The sequence below is a fragment of the Mucor mucedo genome, assembly GCF_025094135.1.
Source record: "Mucor mucedo strain NRRL 3635 chromosome Unknown EV154scaffold_122, whole genome shotgun sequence".
Lineage (NCBI taxonomy): Eukaryota > Fungi > Mucoromycota > Mucoromycetes > Mucorales > Mucoraceae > Mucor > Mucor mucedo.
The window spans coordinates 107,712-129,868 of NW_026252406.1; the positions used below are offsets into that span (position 1 = coordinate 107,712).

The following is a 22,157-nucleotide window of genomic DNA, read 5'->3' on the forward strand; positions in this document are numbered from 1 at the left end:
ACATATATCCGAAAAGAAAGGATAAGAAAATCAAGTTTGTTAAAGTAACTTTAACAGAATAACCAAAATAAACAATGTAAAAAATAAAATAAAGATCGCTTTTTATATACATATCACCCGTTAAAAACTTAAATCAACCCCATTACCTGGAAATAATATTTCTCTTCATATTGATATGTACCTATTTTATTTTCGTGACCACTCAATATCAGTAGTATACGTATCGCTTTGAGATCATAATTATTTACTGGATTTGAAGCATCATTTATTTGCTGAAATATAACAAGAAGAAAGTGTAGTACTATGTATAATAAAAAGATAAAAAAAAAAGAGCATATCATTTCATTTCCTTTTTCTCAGTGGGTAGCACGACCATAGTAATAGAATATATTTAAGTTAGTGCAGTCAGTCCTAGTAGCACATCGTTTGCATACAAGCAATCTTTGCAAATAACGTAGTTCCATAATTTTTTTTTACCACATAGTCTAAGCATAATTGTGTCCCTATAATAATTATGTCATAAGTCGCTGACTGGCGCAATTTTAAAGATAAAAAATATGCAAACAGATCTATAACCCTAGACATCGTTGCCGAAAAAAAAAGAGAATGAACTTTGACAAGAGTATATACAGCACACAAGCTAAAACTTCTCATCTTGTGTGCTTGTATTTTTAAGCGACTACCACCCAATGCACACTATTAAGTGTACTATATTACGTGGAAATCAACATTGTCAAAAGTGTCTTATTAATTAGATCGTTTAATTTGCAGGAGACAAAGAGAGGAATATAAGCCGTCTTTCTATTGGAACATGTAGAATATTAATACGGAAATACATCATAAAGTGCTCTTTTTATACGAGTCTTTTTCCTTTAATTAGCTATGCAGAGATGGAATATATTGGCCTTTAAGGTCAATGTAGAAACAGTCAAAAATATTTTGCGAGGATTTCCAATTCGTTCGTTGGACATGTAGTAACATAGAAAGCGTTTAAACGCAAATATCGTTTACAAGAAGACCTTAATCATGCCATGAGTTTACATGCTCTAAATAAAGTGAATTTTACTGTAAATAGTTAGGTCTGTATTACGTTCTAGAGACTTATTAGGTGTATGACGGTGGCATTGTGCAGCAAGCGCGCAATCATTGCGCCGCAAAAAAAATTATGGAAGGTAAAAGAAGTTCTCATTTTTTGATTACACAAAAAGTATAAAAAGAGGGCACTTTCTTCTTGTTTTTTTTTATTCAAGGTTCTAGGTTTGGTGTTTGTTCGCACTAGGTCACTTTTACCACCGAACGCTGGTCAAAACCTCGATTAAGGTTGCGGCCCCATAACGTTTTTTTGCACATTTTTTAGAAAATGCCCATTTTTTTGGTTTTAACACTTTAATGAGAACGAAAACTAATTTAATAATAAAATCAGAGATAAAATGTATTATACTGGTTAAAGATTACCTGAAGCCAATGCATGAAGCGGGTTTTAAATGCTCTTGGGAAGAGTTAATAGGCTTGCATTAGCTAATGAATGTTGAGAGTGTGCAAGTTAAGAGCTATAGAATACCGATTTATCAAATAAAGTATATTTGTTTAAAGAAATTCAGATTTATGACTCTACAGGACATTGATAAGCATTGTAGTTTATTAATGTGAATAGAATAAATCCCACATTCACGACGTAAATTGACTCTTTTTGTTTTTTGGCTTAAACAATACCAGGCACCTGCCTGTATATATAGACACTGTATGGGTGCCCTATGTCATGGTAATGGATGATTATCTTCCTGAGTTTGCAACACCTTATTTGTACATTGTACTGAAATCTGGAAACAGTATGCTGATGCTGGTATTATGATAGACCTGTTAGTGTTTTTTTGACATTGAGGATATTTCGATGTCGTATTGGAAAGAATAAAAATGCTTTACTTTGGGGATGTGGACGTTATTGATTTTTTACTAATGCTTCACAGACTTCAAAAATTCAGATTGTGACACCTGCTTATCAATATCTTTTTTTTAATTGCGCGGCTGTCAAAAAAAATTGTCAGGCAACTAGACATTTATCAGCAGAATGAATATAGACTAAACAAGTGGGGCAATATAAAAGTCATCTAGACCACGATGCATGATCTAAGACACTATACATGGTCGGCCATTCTCCAGAATAAATATGTGTACTTGTACTCTCACAAAGCTCTGATTAAATAAGCCAATGTATAGTCCAACCAAAATCGATAGGTAAAATTTCATCAATTTGAATTAAAAACATGTCAACTGCAATTTACTATCAAACGATTTCCAATGTTTGATTTCTCTACATTTATTGAGATCGGCTATTCCCTAAGTTGCTCTCACGTCTTTGTCTAATGAGAATAATGATGACCGTTTTGGAAGTATAGAGAATAATGGCCACAGTTATTTATTTACTTACGACGCATAGTCATAAAAAAGGTAGCCACATATGATCACAATACCATTCGAAAATACATTGAAGATAGTGACACCAAAGATAAACATTTTATATAAAGGAATGCGCTTGATGGGTTTGTTTCATAAATAGTATCAAATATCTTCATCTGCTTTTGTGACGTCTAGTCAGTAACCGGGTAAAACCTTGTAGCAAAAATCATATCAGTATATCTTGTCCGCCACCAAACTCCTTGTAAAACATATTGTCAATCTGTTTCTTAATATTATTCCCGCTTCCTGTCTGACTCAACTTTAGTAAACCTTTTCCCTATCATCTATTGCTTTTATTCCTAGTCCAGTTTTCCTGCCCGTGTCAAACCATAAATATTCCCCGAACCATCATATTATTCAATGTCAACTAAATCCAGCATGTTACTAGCGTCAAATCTTAATTACTCACTCTTGTCAATAATCTACTCATGATACATGTTTCGTAAAATTCCTTGTTAATCTATAATTTAAATCCATCGTAGTTTTTCCCATGTATAAGAAATAGTATAAATAGATGCTACTTATTTATTAGAAAAACAAAATTCTGGATCGTAATCCTGACCCCCTCCCTCTCTTATTAAATAAATATATTTTATTCTAACAAATCCCCCACCCCTGTGTCACCAAGTAGTCTTCCTGTTCTGTTCTGTCCCTTTTGTCCGTGACAGAAAGTAAATTAAAAAAGATGAGAAGATGATTATGAAATATATCTGATAAAGAAAATTAGAAGAATTGAAACTTGTAAGCTCTATTTATTGGAAAAGAAAACAGGAAATTATTATTAAAAAGTATCAGCAATGACAACTGTTAGTCATAGCTTATGTGAATCATGACAAAATATTAAAAGAGCTGACAGATCAACGATAAAGATTGAGCTGAAAGGCTATTTACTCTTAAAGCATAAATTTGGGATAAGGTGTATCATGATCATGACAATTACTTTCATATTATGGTTTGGCAAATGACTTATAGTTTACGTAAACTGCTAACCGAAGATCTGGATAAATATCATTAAAAAATTATCATATAGTCTTGCACATACCACCACTTAAATAAACCTACCTCATTAGCCAGATCGAGCGTTTATTTGAGCAGCATTTCAGATGATGTACTTTGTACAACATGCCAGGTTAGCAATTATAGAAGTTTAAGTGTAGAAAAAAAGTGAATTTGAGTTCTTACTTTAATTTGTAAACAAGATGATACTACCCATCCATTCCATTAAAAATATCTAGGATGAGAACGTACCGCAAACTAATGTGATTAAAAATTGGGAATTACTTCACGTTAGCGAGGACGCCTATGTTAAGCCAGGTACAAGAAACTCGGAAAAGATACCTCCAAGTTCGCTTCCTACTTCTATTTCAATGGCTTGAAGCAAAAATGCCGTGTTATTGGTGGTCTTTTCAGGAATACCATACTTTTTTCAAAGAATAGCATATATGAAGAGCATAATATTATCAAGAAGTAAGTCTTTTACGCCCTTTAATGCATATGATTAGTGTTCCTCTTTTTGAATTAAAAGAATATAGACCTTCCTTCTTTTAGCAGAGGCAAATATTATTGAACTAGGAGAATCATACTAAAGCTATGTCACAATGTGGCTTAGACGACTTACGTCACTCTTTCCCCCGCAGCAAAAAAAAATACTTATTATTTTTTCAAAAGCGTATTTTTTTCTTTTTTTCTTTGCGAAACTATTATTGGAAAATGATTCAGCTGCTTTTCGTTGACGTTGTGCTAAATCACACATATAGATTGTACATATAATAAATTCATATCTCATCATCACTGATAAATGATAGCTAAATCATGATCAGGCATAAAAAAGGAATTCGCTAAAGCCGGTCACTATTTTAAAGTGTCACGGTATCGTAACACCAATGTCCAAACTTAAGACATGTTATTGTTATTATTTCTCTATTGACTATGCGTAGCACTAATTGTCCAATATAGATATTGTTATTGATAGCATACTCATATTGTTAAGAGTAGTATCCTCAGCCTCGTCCATTCCATTTATTATAAATACTCTTTATTTTTCCTCTTCTTAAATCTTCAGTTAACTTTAACATCAATAAACTCTGACAAGAATTCTAATTGATCCTATTGTTTTTTTCTACCTTTTTTTCTGCAAAACTATCCTCTTTAAGCCTACTTTTGCTACATTTTTTTCAATTACCCTCTTTGTCAATATGTCAAACCAATCTGAATCTATTTCCTCTCCCCAAAACAACTCTGTTGTTTCTCGTGGATCTACTCCTACTGGCTCCCAAGCCCCTCAAGAAGGTTCTGCCTCTAATGTCTCTGGTTCCTTGGAATCCAACTCTGCTCCTATCCTTGGTGAAGAGGATATCGAGATGACTGACGTCGAAAGTCAGGTGAACCCTATTGCTGAACCTGAAGTAATCAGTGTTGCTCGTAACACTGACAGGTCTCCTACTCCTGCCGTAAATAATGGATCTCCTAATGTCACTCTTCTTGAGAAGTTGAAGGACCAAAGAACGCGCTTGCTCGCAAGAGCTGACGTTTTGTTCGAGGCCGTGGACAATGGAATTACCAGTTCGGAGGACTCTGAATGTGACCAATGCTTGGCCAAGGTAGACGTTTTGAACAGTCGTATCAGCATCATTGAAGCTGCCATGGAGAATAAGGCTGACTCCAAGATGAAAGGCACTGACCAGTCTAAATGGGCGAATGACAGTAGACCTCTTCGATTGAACACTTCGGATATCCCAAAGTTTCAACTAACCTCCACTAGTACTACCCCTTTCCCTGGAGAAAAGAAATATGATACTACGAAGGAGTTTCTCAAGATCTTTGAAAAGGTGATGAAGACAGCCACCGGTGACATTGAATTAGTCTGGAGAATTTACTTGCCTTTGGCATTGTCTTATGACTATGATCTTTGGGTGGATACTGATCTCCTGATCTGCAAGGACTGGACCGAAGCCAAGGCCACGTTTGAAAAGAAGTTTGGTAATAAGCGTTCTCGTGAGGAGGCTATCAGACGGGTATACAACTCGTTCATGAACAGCAGTGACACCATTGAGGATTACACCAACAGGTTTCTTCGTGACATCTTTGAGGCAGGTCGTAAACAAACTGACCCTGGAATGGTGGAAAAGTATCGTACCAGCTTGTATGAACCCTGCCAATCGCAGATCTTGACGGTGATGGAATCAAGAGATCGAGACACGGACTCGTGGACCATCGAGGATATCTCATCCATTGCAAGTACGATTTTTGGTGAAGGGCGTATTGGTGCTCACTTTTCTGGACGTGGAGGTCAATCTACCACTGGTGATTCGGGTAAAGGCAAGCGTAAGGCCTCGGAGGTGGATGGTGATTTTTTCTGTCCAAGACACGGTGGTGCGAAGAGCAACCACAACTGAGGTCGATTGTAGAAGCAAGAGAAGTGGAGGTGTGAGAAGTACGTTCCTTGGAGCGAGAAACATTCCCAACCGAGCCACTGGTAATCATCGTGCGACACAACAACAACAACAACAACAACAACAACAACAACTATTTGCGCCTTCGAGCTCAGCTCCTCGTCCTTGCTCGTATTGTAACAGAGCTTGGACCCATGGTCATCGATGCCAGGAGTTCTTGGACCAACGTCGCAATCGGGATGGTAACCGTCAGGTTTTGGCAGTAGCCGAATCTCGCGAGCCTGATGCCAGACGAGTGGAGGAAGCTATGGAGGAGGACTCATTACGTTGTAAGTATCCCATTAATGAAGAGAGAAATAATCCATTTAAACTAATTACTCCTATTATCCTGAATAATAGAAAATTGATTGCAAAGATTGACACTGGGAGTTCCATGACTTGTATTAACAAGTACATCCTTGATAGCACTTTTGATAATACAATAAAAATAAATAAAGTTAAAGGTTCATTAAATTTTCTCTCTCGTGATAAAAATAATAAGGATATTAAAGCACAAAGAATTGGCATGACTGAACCTATGACTATCAAATATTCTAATAACATATCTTTTGAACATGAATTTGAAGTTGTAGAATTTAACAGTGTAATGGAAACAGAATTTGATATTTTGCTCGGAACAGATGTGTTACCTCGAATGAGAATCGGTTTAACGGGAGTAGCACATTGTTATCCGAAAGATACAAATAAGGAAGAAGCTCAGTTTGAAAACATGAACTTCGATACCAAAAATAACTATGATCCTGAAAATGCAACTTATGGAACACAGGCTGATCAAGATAAATTTATGCATCATATTAAAGATTCTATTGAGCAAAATAAGCTGATCAAGGCTGGATCCTTCTGTACAATGAAAGAGTCTATTGTTCACATCCCAATTAAGAAAGATGCTTCGAATTGTTATGTGAGACAATACCCGTTACCTTATCATGCACGTCCCGAAATTGAAAAGCAATTACAAGAATGGCTCGATACCGGTGTTGTAGTTGAATGTGAGCCTAGTGCCAAACACAACACACCTTTACTTGCTATCCCTAAACGTGATGCCAATAACAATTTCACAAAACATCGGATTGTGATGGATCTTCGTAGATGTAACCTAAACATTGACGAGCAAAACATTCAAGATTTTGCTGTACCTAATATAAAAGACATTTTTGATGAAGTCACTGCTAAAGGAAAAGTCTTCACAAAATTGGATCTTAAAAATGCATATCATTCTTTTAAGGTTGCTGATGCAAGCCAAGAAGTCTTATCTTTCACTGTCAATAACAAAACCTATAAATGGGTTGGATGTTGTTTTGGGCTGAAATTTGTTACGAGTCTCTATTGTCGGGTAATCAATCTTCTATTTCAAGGAATGGAAGGTGTGCAAACCTATGTCGATGACTGTTGCATCTATTCTGATCCAGAAGATCATGCAGCTTTAGTTAAAAAGGCGATAGACAGGTTAACGTCAGTTAATTTAAAAATCAATTTCGAAAAGTGTACTTGGTTTAAGACTTCAATCTACATCCTTGGTTTTACCGTTGGAGCAGGAATTAGAAAGATCGACACCAGACGTTTAAGTAACCTTGATGCATGGAAAACACCTAAAAACAGTGCTGATGTAAGAAAACTTATGGGTTTCATTACATACTTACATGAATTTATTCCCATGATATCAAAAGTTGCTGCTCCTATAAACGCATTACGCCACTGTAAGGATTCTGAATTCAAGTGGACCCCGTTACATACTGAAAGATTTCAGACGTTAAAAGATATCATTTTGTCAGATGCGGTATTACACACACCCAGAATGGATCGAAAGTTTTATTTAGAGACGGATAGTAGTCTATATGCAACTGCTGCTGCTCTTACTCAACGAGACGAACATGGACGGACATTACACATTGCATTTGTTAGCAAAGCATTTGATAAGCACCAGTTACAGTGGTCTACGAATCGAAAAGAAACATATGGTGTGGTCTATGGCTTCGAAAAATTCCGAGCCCTCTTATGGGGTCATCCTGAAATAGAAGTACGTACTGATCATCGTAGTTTGGTTTATATGCAAACCTCTACAACGCTTTGCAGAACACTTCAAAATTATATGGAGGTACTGAACGATTTTAATTTCACTGTGGTTCATTTAAAGGGAATAAATAATATATTACCTGATACCTTAAGTCGAGTTTATCCCCCTATACCCGAGGATAAAACTCTGCTGGGGGATGAAGAAAAGAAAATTATGAAATTAGAACGTTGTATATTACAAAGACGTTTACCAAATGATAAAATTAACAAAGTAGTCAATAATATGAGTGAAAGGTTTATTCATAAAAGAAAAGTATATAGCACAGATAAGGATTTGAACATACTTGCTGTTAGACTAAATAGTAACACCTTCAAAGAATCCACTACTGATTATATAGCTCCCCCATATGAGGAAAGAGACAAGCTTTTAAGAGAAGCTCATTTGATGGGTCACTTTGGATCAGAAAGTATCGTCCAAAGGATACATGAAGACGGCATGCATTGGCATGGTATATATGATGAAAGTAAGGAGATAGTTCGTAGTTGCATAGATTGTGCCCGACACAATATAGCCAAGAAAGGATATCATCCATTAAGACCAATTGTTAGTAGTGATCCATTTACACACATAGCAATGGATCTCGCCGGACCATTTTCTGTAACACAAAACCAAAATATATATATATTTGTGATCGTGGATCTTTGCACTAAATACATCATAGCACGTCCTATTCCCAATAAACAAAGTGATACGATAGCCTCAACTCTATGCCAAGTATTTGGTGATTATGGTCTACCGGTCCGCTGTCAATCTGATAATGCACGCGATTACCTCAATGGTTTGATGACAACAGTAACGAGAACGCTTGGCATTGACCATCGATTTTCCACTCCCTATCATCCTCGTGGCAATGGTGCAGCTGAAAATGCAGTCAAAATTATCGTCAACACAGTAAGAAAGTTGTGTGGAAATGACACCAGTAGATGGGATGAACTTCTTCCCGCTGCACAATTATGTTGTAACTATAAGATCCGTAATCGTACTGGTAGCAGCCCCTTCTCATTGATGTTCGCACGCCAATTAAATAAACCTCAGGACTACACTGATCCGAAAATAAGTAAAACTGTTCCACGTAAATTAACATCTGAAGAAGAGTTGATAAACAAAGCCGAAATCATGGCAACAGTTGTGTTTCCTGCTATCCACGAAAGAACGATGAGATTAGTTGAGGAACAAAGTAAAAAGTTCAATACAAAACACTACCTGATAGACATTGCCGTAGGAACTGCAGTAATGGTGAAATTGCCAAATCGAGCATCCAAACTTTCTCCACTATATGAGGGACCATTTACTGTAGTACGAAAGACGCAAGCGGGAACGTATGTACTTAAGGATGAAATGAACGAGCTACTACACAGAGACTATGTACCATCTGAGCTCAAGGTAGTATCCATCGACGAAACAAATATTGAAGATGAATTATACGAAGTCCAAGAAATTCGAGACCACAGACAAGATCCGAATGGCGAACGTGAATATCTGGTAAAATGGGTTGGGTATGGTGAACGTGAAAATTCATGGTTAAAGACATCAGCATTTTCGTCACCACAGTCTATCAAAGCTTATTGGGATAAAGTAAGAGATCTAGAGAAACTTGAAAAAATACGTAAAGCAGAGCTGGTGAATAAATCAGACTCGAATTCCAAAACACAAAGGCTTGTTTCACAGCGTAATGTTGGTGACAATGCTACTAATTATAACAAAAGAAAGAGAACGAATAACACATATAGTAATGGTCAACCTGTACAGAAGAGACGTAGTAGTAGTCGGCTTAATAAGAACAAATAAGGCATGAAGTAAGAATGAAAGTAAAAGTAAAAGTAAAAGAAAAAAAAAAAAATTATTTCAATAAGCCTCAATTTGTTCGTGTCTGGGTTAGCGGTGATAAAACTTCTTATGTTGTAGAAATTAATACACGTAATGTCGATCACATAAAGTTAGCTAGGAAATTTAACCGATTCAACTATCGTTGAATCTAGTAGAGGGAAATGTGCTAAATCACACATATAGATTGTACATATAATAAATTCATATCTCATCATCACTGATAAATGATAGCTAAATCATGATCAGGCATAAAAAAGGAATTCGCTAAAGCCGGTCACTATTTTAAAGTGTCACGGTATCGTAACACCAATGTCCAAACTTAAGACATGTTATTGTTATTATTTCTCTATTGACTATGCGTAGCACTAATTGTCCAATATAGATATTGTTATTGATAGCATACTCATATTGTTAAGAGTAGTATCCTCAGCCTCGTCCATTCCATTTATTATAAATACTCTTTATTTTTCCTCTTCTTAAATCTTCAGTTAACTTTAACATCAATAAACTCTGACAAGAATTCTAATTGATCCTATTGTTTTTTTCTACCTTTTTTTCTGCAAAACTATCCTCTTTAAGCCTACTTTTGCTACAGACGTGTAAGTACGAAAGAGTATTTTCAAGTAAAGATGTTTGCACATTTCTAATGTACCAATTAAACAAATAGATTCCTTTGTGCTATGTTTTGCTTTATTGTTAAAGTGGTTGTGTTTTTACTGTTGGAAAAGCTTGATAGCTTCTTCTCGTTTTTCTGGCTTAGGGGTACAGGCCAACGTTTGCCCATTGACAATGACATTGTGGGAGAAATCCCCAATGCCTTCGTGCCTCCCCTCATTTCCACCACCACCACCATTAACAACTTTCCTGTTGTTTCTTTGGAGCCTATTGCTCCCACACAACCACAAACAATGTTCGGTTCTCTCCGTGAGGTTGGACCAAGTCGAGATTATCTCGCTTTTCCACCACGCGTAGAAAAGGAGTTCCGTTGCCTTGCTCTCTGGTGTGCTTGCCTTGTCGGTGGTCCTTGTGCTGGCCGTGACTATGTGCCTTCACCTCCCATTGAGTATGGTTCTGTTTCACGTAGTTCTGTTCCTTCTTGGGCATATGCCTGTGAGGCCATTACTCGTGCCTGGATGCAAGAAAACAATGTTTTCGTTGCTCCAGTGTCTTCGGTCGTCAACCGACCAAGAAAACAGACCAACTTGGCTCCCCACGCGGTTTCTTCCCTCTATAGGGATAACGTGTGCTGTGCGGTTTCTTCCTCTTATGAGGATAACGCACCTTCTGCGGTTTCTTTCCCTTATGGGGATAACGCAGCTCAAGCGGTTTCTTCCTCTTATGAGGATAACGCTTCTCGTGTGGTTTCTTCCTCTTATGAGGATAACACACCTTCTGCGGTTTCTTTCCCTTATGGGGATAACGCAGCTCAAGCGGTTTCTTCCTCTTATGAGGATAACGCTTCTTGTGTGGTTTCTTCCTCTTATGAGGATAACACACCTTCTGCGGTTTCTTTCCCTTATGGGGATAACGCAGCCCAAGCGGTTTCTTCCTCTTATGAGGATAACGCTTCTTATGCGGTTTCTTTCCCTTTTGGGGATAACGCATATTGCGATGATGTAGGTGTTGCTTCGGCCTCTACCTTGTATCCAGCAGGTGCAACCTCTCTCGAGAGGGCTGGTCGTCATACCTCGGTATGTCGTCCTAGTACAGCTGGCATGCGCCATCATCGTCTTCGTGCTCGACTTGGTGTACATAGACCTCGTCCTTCACGACGCCATCATTATGGTAAACTTCGTCTTCGTGCTGCTTTGTTAGCTTGTTCTCAAGCTACAGAGACTATGGATGTTGACGTCGTATTTTTGTACCCAACAGCTGCTGAAATGGATGATGTTATCCCTGAACCTATGGATATTGACTCTTTTGAGGAGTCTTTGGAAGTAGTGGAAGGTTTGACTGAACCCGTAGAGGCCGAAGATGCTGTTGATAATGGGTTTTGTGTTGCTCCTGTCTCAGTTCCCGAGGCAGTTAACGATGATCATGTTCCCGATCAGTTCGTTGAGCAAGATGCAGTGGACTTCAACGATCTTAGCACAGAAGCTCCCTCTGATGCTAGCGATGATTGTTCATCTGTTACTGAATACGCTGTGAATTCAGATGTGGAGTCAGTTCCTGCAGAAGTATCTAACGATACTTCTGATGGCTTCATCCCTTACAGTTTTTTCTCTGGTTCTCCCTCTGTTTCTGGTTCGGTCTCTGGTGATGGAGACGAAGAAGAAGGTTTTTCTGTGATGGCAGGCGTACCTTGAAAAGAAGTTTCGGCTTTCTTTTGTTTCTCCTTTGGTGGTGAGAGTTTGTCTGGTTTAATCAAACCACTGAAGCCAATAATGAGGTAGAGAAGAAGGAATCAGGCGAAGGAAATTGAGTGAAATTGATTCAACGGGTGGAAAACAATTGGGAAGATTTGGTGGAGTCTTCTGCTGCCGGTGGTAGTCGTCTTTGGTGTATTTTTTATTTTCTCAAGCATTTGAAAAAGTAAATATGGATGACGCTATTCATCCTCATTCAAATAACATCTTAGCGACATCCAGCAATTATCAAGAATAACATGATAAATACTTGCTTTTATTTTTTACGTGCAAGCAAAATTTGCAGTGTATGACAACTGATCAAGATCCTATATGCTGCGCTATAAGACATATACAATCAACGCTTATACGAAAGGTGCTACAATTCAGTCGCAATAGCTTACAACTTTAAAAGAAAAATCTAATCCTAGAAACTATTGTGAAAGACAGCACTAATAACAACAAAAAATCAACAAACATCAAACAACCAAAGATCTAATAATCAAATTTAAATAACAAACAACCATACAACAACAAATGATATAACAACAAAATACACAACGACAACATCTAAACGAAAACCAAAATCGAAAGGATGGAAATCTTTAAAATAAGCATCCATGTTTGCTAACTACAAATTATCAATATGGCCCAAGCCGGAGCAATGCAACTTTACGCAAACACAACTAAATTCTGAAGATTTAACAAAATTACGGGCCAATGGATATCAGCGGTGCAACAGCAAGTAATAACATCAAGCATGTCAACATTTAACATCAACATAAGCGACTACTCTATAGGCTTGGATGTTATTCACGGCTACTTGCTGCGAACACTCACCTAGCAAACATGGTATAATCCAAATCAAGGTATCTAAATGGACACTTAAATATCTTTGAAGTTGAAGCAAAAAAGATCAACGATGAAGAGAAACGCTTCAATTTATACCAATACAAACGTAAGTATAATTATGGCATCTTTATAAAACGTTTGAAGGTTAAACTTTTTTGTAATTTAGAAATTTGATAACTACATATTGAAAACCGTAGTATTCAAACCAATGGGAGTTTTAAAGCAGTCATCGTACAATATTACACAAGTACGATGTTGTTTAGTAGAAGTATCGTCTTTTGCTTCTACTAGCGGAAATGTATGAACTTACATTGTGTCAATCTTACAAGCACATTGTGGTTTGGTAAAAGTCTCAAAATCAGCTTTTACTAGGGAACGTTAAGAAATTAACAAAATGAATATAAACCAGATGAGAAAGTAACCTTATTTATAACATGGTACGTATCAATGTAATTCGGGGACCATTCTTATGCTGACTAATTTTTTTAGGCCATCTTTAATTTTTCAGTCGCTCTCTAAAAAATAACTGATGCGTTAAAGATGGGCATGTTATATTTAAAAACATCGGACTCAATTGTAGCGAAGATATCAATAAGAGTCTCTAATGAGTCTTGAAACTAATAACACCAACGAAGAAGAATTATCTGTAGCTGTAGATAATCTTAAACTGGATCAAGCAGCATTAAATTAGGGAAATACAAAAACAATCTCTACTTTATTAAAGACAATGCAAATATCAAGCTACATATGGAAGGTAAAGCGAAACATACTATCTTATGACGTTGGTATATTTACTTTCTTAAACCTCTTTAGCTCCACCGCTGATCCAGAGAAAAAACAAGTTTGAAGAAACAAACTCAATACATCTCTTCAGCGGCCAATATTATGGCAGAATGCAATTCTGATTTGCTGCATAATTATAACAATTATACGCTTTATGCAACACATTCTTCACACAACCCAGATATAAACTTAAGGTGAAATCAGTACCAACAGAGATAGAATTTTAATTAATATTTCCTACAGTTTAAATAGAAACTGGATTCTTTATTTGACCCATATACAAACACGGTCCAAAAAGAGAAAAAAATCCTATTTTGTAGCGGTGATATTATTGAAGATGACAAATATAATTTATCATCCAGTTTGAATCATGGTCTGTCTTCATATAGTCATTTCTGATGCCACAAGTTACAAAGCAAAGGTAAACTACTAATGAAATACAAAAACGATATGATTTACTCAATTCAATAGTAACTGGCGATCCCGCTATACGAAACATCCAATACGGTTCAACAAAATTTGTTACCAGTGGTACGGAAAAATACAAACTCATCAAGCCTCTAGTTATAATGAGGATATGTTTTCCAGTAACGGTGCTTTTATACAATCAGCTACCAACCACAAATAAAAAATAACCTGTATTATTTGAAGCTGATTTGTATGAACTCCGTTAGTCACTGTATCATCCCGCTGAACAAGGCAATAAAACGGTTCCAAAACAAATTCAACAACTTGTTTAAACGGGTTTGAAGCAAAAAACAAATTTTATCACGTTATCAATTGTATTAGTGTATCGTTTCAAAGAATCAGTCCATATGATACAGCTCATAACAAGAGGTAAAGCAAACTGAATTTTTAAGGCAATACGTTGTACTAATTATGCTTATTTGGACTACTTATTAGCGCTGATACGGATGAACGCAAATACTAATGACTTTTGTAAAAAACCCCCGGCGGGTGGTTTGTCATATAATGTTGGACGTTTGGGTAAGCATAGTACTGTTTTTTAAAACCAGGCGAAGCTTGGAATTATGGTTCTAATTCACATTGTCATGTAGATTCAGGAATTAGAAAAAAAAAAAGTTGAGACATCTTTTCCCAATTCCTAAGCATGGTATACAATTGTAAATAGGAGCAGTCTTATTATAAGGGTGTTCTCAAGCAAAAAAAATTTGTGAACCCCTCTTTTTGTAAAATCTTGGAACCCCCCCAAATTAGGTATAGTGTATGACATCAGGGCAGATTTTTGTCAGATTACTATCCTCCTGTAACTTTTTTTCTTTTTATTATTTTTTTCCCATAAATTTATTATTATCTTTGCCAAAATGTCTACTTTCGAAGAATCACTCAATGAGTTTACAACTGTTTACGAAGAATCAATGACGCTCATTAACATGAATGTAGCCGCAATTCAGTGGTATATGGAACAACGTCAGTTGGAGATCAATTTGCTTCACGAAACTTTTCTTTTTTATTTTTCTTCAGTTTTTGATGTACCTTCCTTTTTTCATGCCTTACCCTTCCTATTAACTGGCACACGTTCAACTCGAGTTCGTCCAAACAACAATGGAACGTTTTCCAACTATCACTACTGGACAATCACGCACCCTTTTCTCGCTGACGATGACAATCCACGCACTAGTTTTCGAGCAATGTATCGCATGAATCTTAGCAGCTTCGAAAGACTTGTCAACGACCTCAGTCAGCATCCAGCATTTGATCTGCTAGCCCACAACAGCATCCCCGCATACATCCAGATTTCATGTGCTATATGGCGCTTAGCCAACTGTCATATTGGTTACAGAACTAGTAACATGGCTTTTGGTGTATCGCATGGTAGTTATATCAACTTTTTCCGAAGATTTTTGGTTGCAATCGAAGGGGTATACGGAGATCTGATCAACTGGCCCATGGATCAGCAAAGGGTTGAGGAAATTCAAACGGGTTTTGAATGGCCTCATGGTCAAGAAGAAGGGGCTATCCGTCGTTTGCCCAAAGCAATAGGAGCACTCGATGGTAAAAATGTTGTAATTGAGTGTCCTAGAGATCACCCAGAACATTGGCGTGATCGAAAGGGTAACTTTGCGATGAAACTGACAGCAATCTGTGACAACAAATGCCGTTTCACGTATATCCGTGTCGGTGACTCTGGTAATAGCGAAATATTCATAACATGTTGATTGCCTTACTGATATGTATTTATAGGTCGCACCCACGATGCAGGTGCTTTCAAGTGGACTGAAGTGTACACCCAGTTTTTACGACAGCCAGCAACATTTTTCCCTTTGGACGGTTACATTCTGGCAGGTTATTTATATACTGACTATAAAGTTAACATATAATTTACTTACACACCCTCTTTAGATTCTGCATATGCTCTCTGTCGTAATGTAATCGTTCCATATCCTTTGAGTGAAGTATCAGGCAATTCTGACGAGGCCGTTGCCAAACGCAAATTCAACAAGGTCCACTCTTCAGCAAGAATGACCATCGAAAGGGCTTTTGGAATACTCTCAGCTAGATGGAGGTTCATAAAAAAACACGTCTACATGAAGAAGATTAAAGATATATGCCAAGTCATTACGGCGGCTTGTATCTTACACAATTTCTGTATCAACATTGGGGATCCAGATTTTGAAATTGACGAGGGAATCGAGATGGATGAAGATGAAGAGGGGAATGGCGAAACAGCTCGAGAGTCTGTTCGTACAAGAAGAGATGAGTTGAACCGATGGTTTCAACCTAGACAATAAAGAGGTACCAAATGTAATTTAACATATGTATTAAAAAAAAGAATATCTTTATTGATTGGGTCTTTGTTGATGCATACGATTATGCAACTCGTTTAATCTATCACCGTTTCGTTCCAAAGCAGCTGTAGCTCGGTTTAAAGAAGCAATGATTGCTTCTCCCGTAGGATCTCTTCTTCCTAATCGTGAATCCATATACTCTCTGAACTCTCGAAATGTTCCATTACGAAGCTCGTGCTCTCTATCAACAATGCGATTAAGCATAGCTTCAGTGTCAGAGGTCGTGGTAGATGGTGTAGAGCCTACGTTTGATCTTGGACGACGAGGTGGCGCAGAAGAAGGATTGGTAGGTTGAGGGGCGGGAGAAGGATTGGGTGGTGAGGTCGTAGAAGGATTGACAGGAGGAGGAGGAGTACTGGAGACGTGATCGGGAGGGGGTGTTTCCACTCTTCTGCGAGAAGAAGGTGGTTGCGATTCCTGAGGAGGAGCAGGACGTTCATGTTCTGCAATAGGTACAGACGAAGATTCAGCTGGAGCTGTAGATGATCCTTGATTTCCACCATTAGTATTGTCAACGAACTGTCTGGAATGGGATGAGTACGTGTGTGGTGGCAAGATGGTGGGAAATTTCGTCAAGATCTCTTCCAGCTTATCATAGACAACATCAGGTTCGAAACCTGATTCACCCGTTGATTGGCGTCTAGCAAACTCTTCCTTGAAATCTTTCACCATACGCTTCCATTTTCTTTTTTGCTCCTCTGATGGTCGACTTCTCAAATTCTGAAGGCGAGCCAGTTGATTATGTTCAATCGACATCTCCGTGTATTTCTCCCCTTTTTCGTGATCACTTTTGGTTTTTTCAAGAGAACTCAAATGTTTATTATAAATTTGAATTAACAAGCATTCTTCTGCTACACTCCAATTTGGACCTCTTGTTCTGTCGTCCTCAATAGGAGCACTGGAGGTGGAAGCAGTTGAACTGGAAGGGGCGTTGAAGTTGATGGTACCGAACATTGTTTATAAAGGTAAAGTTAATATTATTTGCTAGTTTTGAATATCAAAAAATAAAGAAAAGAAAACAACAAAGTAAAAATTATTATGATCATACTGTCAACTAGTGGGGGCATTTTAGTATTTTTTGAATGATGAAAGCATTACATCAGAGGGGTTCGTAAATCCATTTTCGTAATTAAACCACCCCCTGATGGTGGTTTATCTTTTAAAATGGTTAGCAAGAATTTTCGACGTTTTTTGGCTGAGGAGTATGAAAATATAAGGTTATAATTGCCTTATGGAGGGGGTTCCAAGATTTTACAAAAAGAGGGGTTCACAAATTTTTTTTGCTTGAGAACACCCTAAATCTTTAAGTCTTTATAATCTCCTTTTAGTACTCATCTACACATTTGTTTACTCTCTCGTAACTATATTTTTACAAAGGTAAACATAAAGACACGCAGGAACTTATCAGTTTTTGATACGTGTGTATTTTTGCTTGTATGTCCGCTTTTCGTCAATCTTTTCAACGCATGATATCTACGTGCAAGCTTTCGGATTTGTTGGTAAACTGATAGGTCTTTGAGTGCGGTAAATAGTTCTGGGTTAATAGTATGAGTAATAATTCTTGTGTTGTGTCTACCTTGGTTTCTGTCGGTGTTGTCTATATTTTTGACAGCTATAAAAAGCTGATGTATTTTCTTTTGAAAAAACTGAATCCTATCTTTATCTTAGTTATAAATATATCTTAATTCTCATTGTTGATTGAATCTTAATTTGTATTAGAAGTAACTGTTGATTATATCGAATTATTTGTGAGAGTAATAACTACTCTCTGCAGATTTCAGAGGCGATACTAGTGGCAACTCCTTATTTCTTCTGTTGTATATTATTAATTGCAAGTCTTTACAGTGTCCTTGTATATTAGTATGTACTGTGTTTATACTCCCAATCCAAGCGAAGGTAAACATACAGACATAGAAATCCTTATCAGTTTTTGTCAAGCTCACAATTGTCGATGGTTCTAATGCTTCTCTAAGACACCACTCGTACTTTAGTATTGAACCTGGATTATTCCTGGATCCATCATTTACCAACATACCCGGATGCAGTATATATTTTTTTTTTAGCGCTAAAGAAAAACTTTTTTTCTTGCCGGGCAGTTTGATTTTTTTTTGTTTGTTGTGCGGCCTATTTTTTTTTTTTTTTTTTTTTTGCTCAAAGTGAGTTCGTATACTAAAAACGTGCGTTTCAGTTTGAATTATAGACAATTTTGTATTTGTTAGAAAACGCATGTGCACTTGTAGTCTGAATGAGTGATAACTGTACGGTTAAGACATAAATGCTTATTTTAGATGCGTACTTCGTCATTTGTTTTGCTAATGTCAGTGCTTAATAACGTTGTGAGGCATTGTTTTACTATCACGTGATGGTTTAAGTACATATGTAACTAGTCGTTTGCTCAAGAAGTTCTGTAGTGATAGTCACTTGCTTTCATCTTTTATGAAACGAAGATGCAGTGGTCCATTTCAGTATAAGGGCTCTCCAACGCAACAAAATTATTTTTTCAAAAATCCCCGATTAAGGCTTTATTGATTTTTTTTGTTTTTTTTTTTGTTTTTGTGAGAAGGTTACTTACAGACTTCTCAAAAGACAAGCTTTTTCACGAAATCCCATGACGCTGCTTTTAAGTACCCTTTTGGAAGCGGATAAAATATAACGTTCCGTTCAAAATGCTACCGTATCTGTATTATTTTTCAATGGACTTTATTGTTTCGATATACTTTTTATTGTGTTTAGAGAAACACAAAATGAAACCTTATCTCATAATTGTTACAGTAGTTGCTTAATCGTAATAATTTTCATTTGGACTTGAGGAGATGATGAAATAGTGATTATAGCCGACATCAGACATTTCTACACTTTACAGGACAACACAACAGTCACCCACTACAGTCTGTATTGCATTCTCGATGTTGCCTGTTCCATCAGATCGTGAAACTCCCAGTGTTGAAGAGGTGCACTACCAGTAGAATTAGCATCGTCTCGTCTGGTTCTGAACGTATCACAGAGGCGAATCCACTTGTTATTCATCGCTGCAAAATCCCTTCTACCGTTGATAGCGTCACTGGCATTAAAAGCATCTTCCGTTGCGTTGTTCAAGTTCAGCTTTGCTTGAGGTGAGCGAATAACACCCACGTTTACAACTTAATCGGAAAACAACTTGATCAAAACGTTCGTGCTAGCTGAATCCCATATGACGAAGTTAATGGTAGTGTACGTTTGGAAAGGCATTTTGTTAAATAAAATTGGATAGTTAAGAATTAGTAAAGCAAAATGAAGAGGATCACAAACACAACTCTTTTATCAAAAAACAAAAACAAAAACATTGGTGAGTTCAGTAGCCCAATTTGGCTGATTTTTATCTGATAGAAGGATTCTTGGGTCGTTGGATTTTAATCCTTTATTCGGATATTTCGAAATTTGGCAATGGAGAAAATTCGATGTTATTGTTAATCGCCTATAATACCATTTAATTTTTCATTTATCTATTTGGCAAAATTGTAACCTTTCACAAAAAAATAATAAAAAAAATAATAATAATAAAGTCCTTAATCGGGATCTTTAAAAAAATAATTTTGATGCTTGTGAGGGCCCTAAGTCTGACGAGAGTAGGATATCATTTATGAAAATAACCGTTTATAACACGCCTAAAAAGTAAGCATAAAATAATCCAGATTAACACTCAAACGAGCCTAAAAATGAGCATAAAATAATCCAGATTGACGCTTAAACACATATTTGTATTTCTCGTCAGGATTCGTTGTGTGCTGCAATTTTTAATTCATTGGAACATTCAAGTCGTATTTATCAATGTCGTTAGGAGAGAAACAAGGTGACGTAGCTAAACGAAGGAAAAAAAAGAGCTGGAACTGGCCTTGTTCCCCATGTCTTAAACGCCTTAGGATTGTCATTGAACATAAAAACGTATGATACCAGACGATCTGCGCATTTCTCAAGAGATATAAAGAATTACGTGCTTCAATTCTATTAAACAGCTCAAATAGATAGAAATTAAAGGTAGAAAGGAAACGAAAGAAAAAAAGGGAATTAATAATCAAAGAGAGGAAAACAAAGGAGAGAAATTGAAATTAGAAGAAAAAAAACAGATGAGAAAATGAAAATAGAGGAAGAAAAAAAGAGATATTAAAAAAAGAGATGAAAAAAAAAGGGATGAAAAAAAAAGGGATGAAAAAAAAAGAGAGAAAAATAAAACAGATGAAAAAAAGGATAAAAAAAGAAGAAAAAAAAAAAAAGAGAAAAAAAAAAGAGAAAAAAAAAAGACATAAAAAAAAGAGATGAAAAAAAAAAAAAAAAAAAAAAAGGGAAAAGAAAAAAGAAAGGAAAAAAAAAAAGTAGATTCTAATTTTATTTGAATGAGCAAAAAAAAGAAGAAAGAAGAAAAGAAAGCCTAATTCGTTAAAGATGAGCTGAATAGCGAATACAAATGAGTAAAAAAAGATATACATTTATTAGGCCCAACTGTCTGTGCAGAAACAACAATGAATGAGAAAATTAAAATTAGGGTAAACAATAAGAAAAGGCATCGGTTGTTAAGCACAAATGATGTCAATGATGATCTATTTGTCCGTGCACGCAACAAGCGACTGCTGTCTTCAATTAATTTGATTCTTTCTCTTTTCTTTAAAAAAAGGGTGAGTCACATCCTTGTTGGCGTTATAACTTTTAAACTATTACCTTTGTCATGATCTCATATATTATCTACAAAGGTTTTGCTAAAAAAACGCGTCTGCGTACCCAAAGCCGTATGCTTTAACAAAAAAAAAGGGAAAGATTTCGAAAGGTCAAAAACTCCGAAGATGGAAGTAACAGCGCGTGCACGCCCAGTTTTGTCTTTTTCCCTTTTCTGTTTTATTTAAAATTAACAAAATAATGAGTACTACTACACAAAACTTACGCCGTTGCACCTGCAGTCGTTGTAAAACGGGTGTTAATGGGTTTAAATTAGTCAACCGAAAGACTCTTGTTAATCATGAAGAAGCCGATGAGAGATCTTCTTAATGGAACGCATGCAACGTAGACATGATAGGATCTACTTAAACACTTACTGATCTTTATTTTTTCACGTTATTAGAAATCAACGAGAGTAATTGCAGCCTTTTTTTTATGAATAATGGAGTGATCTTATTTACAAATTATTATTTTTATTAGACGCTGCTACAGAAACAGCTGATGTACCTGAACATGCTGGACACAATGCTGACGAGGAAAGTGACGATGAAGATGTACTCGACGAAATTTTGGATGAGGAAGAGGCGGATGAAGAAGAAGCTCCTGCAGAAGGTAACCTCAGCAATACCAGTAGTAATTTAATAAACTAACATTTTATAAAAGATCCCTTTGCTCGTTTTGGCAACAATGAGTATCTTCCCACCAGAGCCTTTGGCATTCGTTTGTTTTTGGACCTTGTTTTGCTCAACGGTAAGCACTTGATAAAGAAGCTTGCGAGATCTTGATGATCATGTCGATATTGCTTTGGGAGATCACCCACCACCTCGCTTTCCCGTACGCGCTAAAACTTTTGTAGCTGGTGTCAGCTCGC

General features: G+C 36.6%; 2 protein-coding genes across 2 annotated transcripts; both read left to right on the forward strand.

Moving 5' to 3' along the window:
* Positions 1–10,490: 10,490 nt before the first annotated feature.
* On the forward strand, positions 10,491–12,116 carry EV154DRAFT_568310 (uncharacterized protein; the record flags this gene model as incomplete). Its single annotated transcript, XM_051606069.1, has 1 exon — positions 10,491–12,116. One exon carries the CDS (start codon positions 10,491–10,493, stop codon positions 12,114–12,116), a length of 1,626 nt encoding a protein of 541 aa, XP_051453188.1.
* Positions 12,117–12,775: 659 nt separating this feature from the next.
* Positions 12,776–14,418, forward strand: EV154DRAFT_555196 (uncharacterized protein; the record flags this gene model as incomplete). Its single annotated transcript, XM_051605257.1, has 5 exons — positions 12,776–12,900; positions 13,025–13,113; positions 13,732–13,761; positions 13,882–13,984; positions 14,262–14,418. The coding sequence occupies 5 exons, from the start codon at positions 12,776–12,778 to the stop codon at positions 14,416–14,418; spliced, it is 504 nt and encodes a 167-aa protein (XP_051453189.1).
* Positions 14,419–22,157: the final 7,739 nt, after the last annotated feature.